The 7,875-nt window shown below is 66.0% G+C and overlaps 3 protein-coding genes across 3 annotated transcripts; 2 read left to right on the top strand and 1 right to left on the bottom strand.

Moving 5' to 3' along the window:
• Nucleotides 1-1,389: 1,389 nt before the first annotated feature.
• EMIHUDRAFT_456890 (hypothetical protein) lies at nt 1,390-2,860 on the top strand (the record flags this gene model as incomplete). The annotated part of the gene is made up of 7 exons (XM_005781259.1): nt 1,390-1,534; nt 1,615-1,657; nt 1,740-1,796; nt 1,939-2,056; nt 2,125-2,366; nt 2,573-2,674; nt 2,798-2,860. The coding sequence occupies exons 1-7, from the start codon at nt 1,443-1,445 to the stop codon at nt 2,858-2,860; spliced, it is 717 nt and encodes a 238-aa protein (XP_005781316.1). The 5' UTR covers nt 1,390-1,442.
• Nucleotides 2,861-3,116: 256 nt separating this feature from the next.
• EMIHUDRAFT_113973 (hypothetical protein) lies at nt 3,117-4,507 on the bottom strand (the record flags this gene model as incomplete). The annotated part of the gene is made up of 4 exons (XM_005781258.1): nt 3,117-3,509; nt 3,600-3,824; nt 3,870-3,965; nt 4,028-4,507. 4 exons carry the CDS (start codon nt 4,505-4,507, stop codon nt 3,117-3,119), a joined length of 1,194 nt encoding a protein of 397 aa, XP_005781315.1.
• Nucleotides 4,508-5,699: 1,192 nt separating this feature from the next.
• Nucleotides 5,700-6,404, top strand: EMIHUDRAFT_234401 (hypothetical protein; the record flags this gene model as incomplete). The annotated part of the gene is made up of 1 exon (XM_005781257.1): nt 5,700-6,404. One exon carries the CDS (start codon nt 5,700-5,702, stop codon nt 6,402-6,404), a length of 705 nt encoding a protein of 234 aa, XP_005781314.1.
• Between the last annotated feature and the right edge of the window lie 1,471 nt (nt 6,405-7,875).

The raw sequence follows: 7,875 nt of genomic DNA, 5'->3' as shown, positions 1-7,875 counted from the left end.
CCCCCCAACTTCTAACCGCTGGAGGACTCACTTAGCTGCCGGCCCGATATACATATACAATGTATAGGCGCCCTCCGCATCTAGCGGCTCGCACACAACGTCGCTTGGCGACGGCGCGGCACCCAATCAGCCGAGGGCACCCGAGGTGAGTCGAGGCAGGACGGGACTAGGCGCTCGGCGACGACGCGTCCGCCGCCGTCGTCCTCTCCGCGCTCTCCTCCTCTTCGCTCGCGTCTCTCGACCTGCGCTCCAACGGCGGCTGCGCCCCGGACCCCCTCCCTAGCCCCCGAGCAGCCACGCACTCGCTTGTGCGTTGCCGCTCTCCTCCTGTGCGTTGCGTTGCCGCCCTCGCGGTCCACAACGCACGCGCGTCGCCCTCCACTCGCCCCGCTCCCTCTCCCGCTCCTCCAGGCGTCACGCCGGCGCGGCTGCGAGACTTGTTCTCCGCCCTTTACGCCGCGGGCGCGCAGTGGCCCGCGCCTCCTCCCAGCAGCCCTTCTCGCACCCTTCTCGCACCCTTCTCGCACCCTTCTCGCACCCTTCTCGGAAGCTTCTCGGAAGCTTCTCGGACCCTTCTCGCACCCCTCTCGGACCCTTCTCGCACCCCTCTCGCACCCTTCTCGCACCCTTCAGGCGCGCAGTGGCTCCCGGCGGTCCCTCCTCCCGCAGCGCACTTGCGGCGGCCGCTCGAGGCATGGCTGGCGACCGCCGCGGCTGCGGCTGCGGCTGCGGCGACGGCGACGGCGACGGGCAGCGGTTGGCTCTGCGAGGCCGCTCCGCCCCGTCACCTTCCAGGGCCTTTCCACGACCTTTCTCGGAGCCGTTTGCGCAGGCGCGCGGCTCGTCGTCGACCTCCGTTTCAACGCGACGCTCGAGGGGGTGGTGAGCGAGGAAGCGGACGCCGCCGCCGCCGCCGCCGCCGCCGCCGCCGGGGCCTCTGCCGGCTCGGGGGCGGAGGGAGGCCGGGCTGGAGTCCTGCACAGCAGCGGGTCGTCGCAAGCCGGCGGAGCCGCGCCGCTCTCTCCACCGCAGTGCATCGACGGCCCATCGCCCAGCAGTGGTTGCCACCGGCGTCAGGCGTGGACACTGCCGGGCGCGCCGCGGACGTGTCGATGGACGTGCACATGGACGTGTCCTCGGCTTTGTTACGCCGGCCGCACTCGGCGACCGCATCGCCGTCGCCTCTCCCCACGCCGATGGCCACCGGCGCGCCGCCGCCCAGCGAGACGCTGGGGTCGCCCCTGCGGCTCCCTGTGTGCCCGCCGGGCGGCGCGGGCGGCGCGGGCGGCGCCTCTGCCTGCGACGAGGTGCCTCCTGACCTGTTCGCCTTTGCCGACGAGGCCGGCGGGGGCGGCGGGGGCGGCGGGGGCGGCGGGGGCGGCGGGGGCGGCGGGGGCGGGGGCAGGGAGGATGGCGGGGGCGGTGAGGGGGTGCTTGCGTGGATGGCGCAGCTGCGGCGGCGGCGGTCTGCTTTCTCGCCGCAGTACGCGCCCAGGCAGCCGAACCGCGACCTCCCTCTAATGCGCAAGATCCTGCGCGCACAAGCTTCTGCGTGAGGCTGTACGAAGGGCTGCCAAGAACCTCCTTGGAACCTTCTCGGAAACGCCGGCGTAGGTGCGCGTGGCTGTTTGAGCTGCGCGAGGAGCTCGGGCTGCCGGCGCGCCGCTGGAGAGGGGTTTCCCAGACATGTCCTCGGTCGCGATGTCGAGGCATCCCTCGCCCCCTATCTCTCTGCGCAGGAGTCGATCCTCCTGCTCGCCGTCTACCACGTGGACCGAGTTCTCGCCACTGAGGAGGCGGCGCTGCCAGAGACACTTCGACGACACTTCGGAGACACTTCGGAGACATTTCGGAGACACTTCAGAGACACTTTTGGCGACACTTTGGCGACACTTCAGAGACACTTCGGCCTTTGCAGACACGTCGACTCGCCCGCAGGTGACTAAGGACTCGCTGCAGATGGTCGGGGCCGTCGCGCTGCTGCTCTCTTGCAGCGGTTCGTGCAAGCTGCCGCCGCAGGACGGCGACGAGTACGCGCAACGGCTGTCCAGCGTCGGCAGCGCCGTCCAAGGATTGATTGCCCGCCACCAGCCAGCTAGTGAGAGGGCCGCTCCTGCTCAAAAGGCGACGTTGTCTACTGGACCGACGGCGCTTTTCAGCGGGGCGAGATCTACGAGCTCGAGAACCGGATGCTGCTCGGCGCAAACCGCGCTGCCGGCCTCACGCGCAAGCAGAAGCCGCGCAAGAGGCTGCACCGCGTCGGCGCCGTAGGCGTCGACCACGCCGCCGCCGGCCTCCACGCGCACCGGATGGCCCTCGAGTGGATCGTCACCTTCTGCCTCTGCGGCACACCGCCGCCCGACAAGGTCCTCTCGCCCGCGCCGCCCCCTTGCCGCCGCACCTTGCAGCCCCCCCCCCCCCCCCTGTCCCCCCCCGCGTCCGTTCCCCCTCGCCCGCTCCCCCGCTCCTGCGTTGGCCCCACCCGACCGACGGCTGGCTCCGAGAAGGCTCCGACCAGGCTCCAAGATGGCTCCCAGAAGCTCACCCTCGTCGTCGCCGCCGCCGCCGCCAGGTCCTCTCGCTTGCCGTCCAGGTCCTGCTCTGCGCCGCAATGCAGTACGCGACCTTGCGGCTCCACCCGCGCTTGCTCGCCGCCTGCTGCCTCTTCCTCGCCGTCCGGAACGGGCCGTGGCCGTCCAACCACTGGGAGGAGATGCCCGCCGCGGCGGCCGCCGGCTATAGTCGCGAGACAATCGTCGGGTACGTGCACTCCACGTTTGGCTTCCTGCACGGCCAGGAGGTCCAGTGCGCGGCCCTCGTCGAGGAGGAGTTCTCGACGACCCTCGAGGTGCTCTCGTGATGTCCGGCACAGCGAATGTTGTAAGATCTAGTGAAGAAAGAAGAGACTAGTTGCAAAAGTCTGATGTCTGTGTGCAGAATGGTCGGAGACGGACCAAATCCAAAACGCTGTGTCACGGCCAGCTCGGCACATGGCACTCTGCAGACGCCGCACGCACGGACGCACCCACGGCAGCGGGACGGCGCCCGCGATCTACTCCAAAATGGTAGTGAGAGAGCACCCACTTTTTAAGCGTTCCCGGCATATTGCTACGGCTTTAGAGCCACTGGTCACCGCACACAGGCGCCGCCTCGTCGCACACGCGCCGGCACGGCCATGCCTTGCCCTCCCACTCGGGCCCTCCACCCCGCGCAACGGCGCGGTGCGCCGCCGCCCCGCCGGCGCGCACGCCCGCCGCGAAGCGCTCGCACGCCTGCAGGTGCGCTCTCGCGCTCGCCGCGTCTGTGCGCTCGCCATCGAAAAAGTTGGTCCAGAAGAGGCTGCCGCACTCCTTGAGCAAAAAGCCGTATAGCATGCAGTCGGTCAGCAAGAGGTCGACGGCCGCCTCCGCCGCCCAGCCCGCCGCTTCCCACCCGCCCGCCGCGAGGTAGCCCTCCACAAAGGCGCGCGCAGCCGCCGCCTCGGATTCGCCCGTCACGAAGCTGGGCACCTGCGGTGATTAGGCCCCCATACATTCGCCCCGCTTAGTAGCCTGGCGTCGGTTATGGGTGTTAGCTCCTTTTGTAGAGCTACTACTAACAGGAGGCCTCTTCATGCGGGCGCTGCGCGCCTCAGAGTTGACAACAAAGGCAAGGTCATAGATCGCGCTGCAGACGCAGCTGTTCTCAAAGTCGACGACGAGGCCAGACTGCAACACGTTGCCCGGGTGGACATCGCCGTGCGTTGTCACGACGCGCCGCGCCGCCGGGTGCTCCGGCGCGAGCGCGCCGGAAAGTTGCGCCCAGTCGAGAAAGAGCTGTTCGTCCTACGCGGCTAGGGGCGCCTGTCGCTCGGGTGGTGAGGCTGGCACGCCAGAAGGGCCGCGGGCCTGTGCAAAGGCGGCGAGCGCGCGGCCAATCGCCACGTCCTCTGGATCGCCCGATTCGGCGAGCTCATCGGCGGAGGCCTGTGGCACACGCCATGGATGATAGGACGAGCCATTGGGCTGCGACAGACATGCTCTCGCACCTCCCATAGGCCCCACGCAAGACCCACCCAGGCATGGCTCCCCGCCGTCACGCGCTCAAGCAGCGGCCACCGCCGTGCCGCCTCGGCGCGACTGGCATCGAACCACTCTGTCGGCACCGCATGCATCCTAGCGAGCAGCCGGCCCATAGCAGCGTATTCCTCTCTCGAGGTCCAAGGCAAAGACCGCGAGCCGCCCCACTCCTCCACCCACCACCCGCCACCATTGGGGCCATCGCCCTCAGCAATGGGCCGTGGGCCGAGGCCGGCGCCGGCGAACGCCCTCGCTGCAGCTTGCATTCGGCGTGTGAAGAAGCAGTCGCGCTCATCAGGCGGGGTCAGCCGGAGGGCCACAGTCGTGCCGCCCGCACAGACCCGGTAGGTCTTGCCGGAGCCATTTTCGCTCACCTCGGCCACATCGGCCGCTCCTGGCGGGAGTTGAAGGGCGCCACGCACCAAGGAGGCGAGCTCGCCCTCGTTCATGTCGGCCGTAAAAGACTTCTGTCCGTGTCGATCGCTGTGCAGAGCGCAGAGGAAGGTGGGACGCACGATCAATCCTCCCGACAGATCACGTTTCACGACTGCATGTTCAGGGTGACATTTTCAGTGTATGTAGCTCTTACATTTTCAGTGTACGTACTTTTAGCTTACTGGGAGAAAAGAGAGAGGGGGTTGTGTTCTCTAGGCCCCTAAGGGCCCTACGCCTCTCTCTCAGTGTATGTAGCTCTTACGTACATTCCCGGAGGAGGGAGCACTGCTGACGGAGTTTGCGACGAGAAGCGATCCGAGCTCGGGTGATTAGATCACTACCGCCGAAACGCAAGAGATTTTACGGTCGCCCCGTCCTGAGCGAGGACATTTCTGAATCCGCCCCGCTGGCAGTCAGCAGTTTACGCCGCCTGCTTGAAGTCCACGCAGCTCTGCGCATAAACTGTGTCGATAAATAAATAAATAAATAAACGGCGTGTGAGTGAGTATATACACATACCAAGAGGAGACGTACATTGCACATACCATTTGACCCGACCTGACTCAGATTGCACATTCCTGACTCTAACGGCGGTGCATCATATCCGCACGCACATACCTTTCGACTTGATATTATCTTAAATCATGCTTGCTTGACGTACTGAAGTGCAAGCTGAGTGCCGGGGGGGGGGGGGGGGGGGCTTAGTTAGTACCCTCCTGTGCACTGTGCTGCACCTCGCGAAGCAAGCCAGGTGCGCCAGCACGCTCCTCGTGAGTGTGGTACAAAAATAGAGGTGATCAACCACAGAGGTCCTCACGGGAGAGGTCCTCCACAGTCAGAGCAGGTCCTCACAGGCACGAGGGAGAGGTCCTCAAGGGAGGAGAGGCGAGGTCCTCAACCACAGAGGTCCTCAGGAACACTGCTCGCTCGCATAGCCGCCATCCTGCCACTCAAACCGAGCATCACAACATGTTCTATTGTTTTTTTGAGAGCGCCTTCGTTGTTAATAATACAACGAGGAGCCCTTTCTTAAAGAAAGAAAGAAAGAAAACAGACGCCCCTTTCTTTTCAACGAGAGAGGAGGGTTTGAAATTCTTTTAGTGTCGTATTCCGGCCGCTTGAAATTTCTTTTCAACGGCGCTGCTGAAGACACTGTTCGGGGCAGGTAGAGCCGCTGGGACACCTACTGGCTCGTATCTCGCTACCATGAGCGACTCCCTCTGCCTCCACCTTCGCCTCGAGATCCCCGAGTTCACCAAGGTCGGCCTCCGCGTCGACCGCAAGAACCGCGTCATCTCGGTCGCCTCTGGCTCTCCCGCGGCGCTGGCAGGCCTCATGCCAAACGACCTGATCGAGCAGGTGGAGGGGCTCTCGCTCACGGCGGAGCGCGGCGTGCAGGCGGCCCTCGCCGACCGCACCACATCGGCGCCGCTCCTGCGCGTGCGGCGCGGCGGAGGAGGCCGCCGCGCCAAGCCGTCGCGCCGCCGGACGTCCGACGAGCAGCCGGCGAGCGAGGCCGAGGCGGGCGAGGAGGGGAACGGCGAGGGCGGCTTCGAGAGGCTGCTCCTGAGCCTGAGCCTCAAGGCGGGCGAGCGGGCGGGCATGCGCGTCGACGCCAACGAGGTGCTCACAGTGGCACCGGACACGCCCGCCGCCATGGCCGGCCTCCGTGCTGGGGATGTGGTGGCGGAGGTGGACGGGGTCGCGGTCGGCGAGGGAGGGGCGACGACGCTGCTGCACGCGCTCTCCGACCGGTCGAGGCCCTCCCGCAGTCTCACCGTCGTGCGGCGCCGCGCCGCCTCCTCCAAGTCCGCGTCGCCCGCCACGGAGGCCAAGGCAGAGGGGGCAGAGGGGGCAGAGGGCGGGCTCGAGGAGGCGCGCTGCAGACACACATGCCGAGCTGCTGTCTGAGACTACGGGGCTGCTGGACACACTGGCGGCGAGGCGTCCGTGGGTGGCTCGCTGTAGGAGCTGCTCTGCGTCGAGCTGTCGAGGGACGGTGCGGGCTCGCTCGGCATCAAGGCGCTCCAGAGGGTGGACAGATCGTTCTGCTTCAAACAGTTTCATGACTACAATGAGTCATCACTGAACTACAGGCGCTCCGGAGGGTGGACAGATCGTCCTGCTTCAACAGTCATGCCTTCTGCAATGAGTCATCACTGAACTACAGGCGCTCAAGGGCGGACAGATCGTCTCCGTGATGCCGGGGGGCGCCGCCGCCTCCGCCGGCCTCGCCGCAGGCCTCACAGCCCTAGCGGCGTCAGATGTCCATGATTGATAATTAATAGTGACCCTCCCGCCGGCAGAGTCAGCCCTAGTAGCGCTATATAGTCAGTCAGCAACGAGTCCGTTTAGCGACAGCCGGGGATGGTGGTGAGGAGGTGAGGAGGTGAGGAGATGCGCCGAGATGCGCCGAGATGCGCCGAGATGCGCCGAGATGCGCCGAGATGCGCCGAGATGCGCCGAGATGCGCCGAGATTAGGCGACGACATCCTCGAGGTGGACGGGGAGGAGGTGGTTGGCTCGAGCAGCGGCATCTTCTCGCTCCTGCCGCCGAGCAAGGAAGATGACTTCTCCGCCGCCCGTGATGCGTGTCGGAGGGAGTGTGGCAGATCATAATTAATAACTAACACGTGCCTGCGGCAGGCGGACTTCTCGCTGCTCGTGATATTAATTAGCTCATCCGAATTAATCATTCACAAGTGCCTGCGGCAGGCGGACTTCTCGCTGCTCGTGCGCCGGAGGGGCGCGGCCGGGGGCGGCGCCACATCAGGCGGCACGCGGCCTCTCCTCGGGGAGCGGCAGCCATAGTTATTAAGCACTGGTTGGTTGGTATTGGTCGATCAGGCCGCACGGACGGCGATTCGGTGCAGCAGTTCCTGGGCGAGTACATGAGCGACGTCTCGGCGTCGCTCAGCCGCTCGCAGGACCCTTCATTAGCCCTTCATTAGCCCTTTAATTAAGGTTAATTAAGCGTCGCTCAGCCGCTCGCAGGTCCGACCGAGCTCGAGATCGCTCGAGATCGCTCGAGATCGCTATCGTTCGCTCGAGATCGCTCGAGATCGCCATCGCGCTCGAGATCACACCCGAGATCCGCTCGAGATCGCCCGAGATCCGCCCGAGATCCGCTCGAGATCGCTCATCCACCCGAGATCACCCGAGATCACCCGAGATCGATCTCGAGATCACGCCTCCAAGCCCCCTCCCCCCCCCTCCACACACACACAGGACGAGTCTGCGCTGGCGAGCCACGAGGAGAGCGGGCGGGCTCGCGCGGCGGCGGCGGCGGCGGCGGCGGGCCGGGATGCCTTCGAGGCGGCTCCGCTGTCGGAGAGGGTTGGTGAGGCCTTGGAGGAGGGGGAGGTGCCTGTCTCTACGCGCG

Source organism: Emiliania huxleyi, assembly GCF_000372725.1.
Source record: "Emiliania huxleyi CCMP1516 chromosome Unknown EMIHUscaffold_204, whole genome shotgun sequence".
NCBI lineage: Eukaryota > Haptophyta > Isochrysidales > Noelaerhabdaceae > Emiliania > Emiliania huxleyi.
Note: the sequence above shows the minus strand (reverse complement) of the source record. Positions and strands in the feature narration are given on the sequence as shown.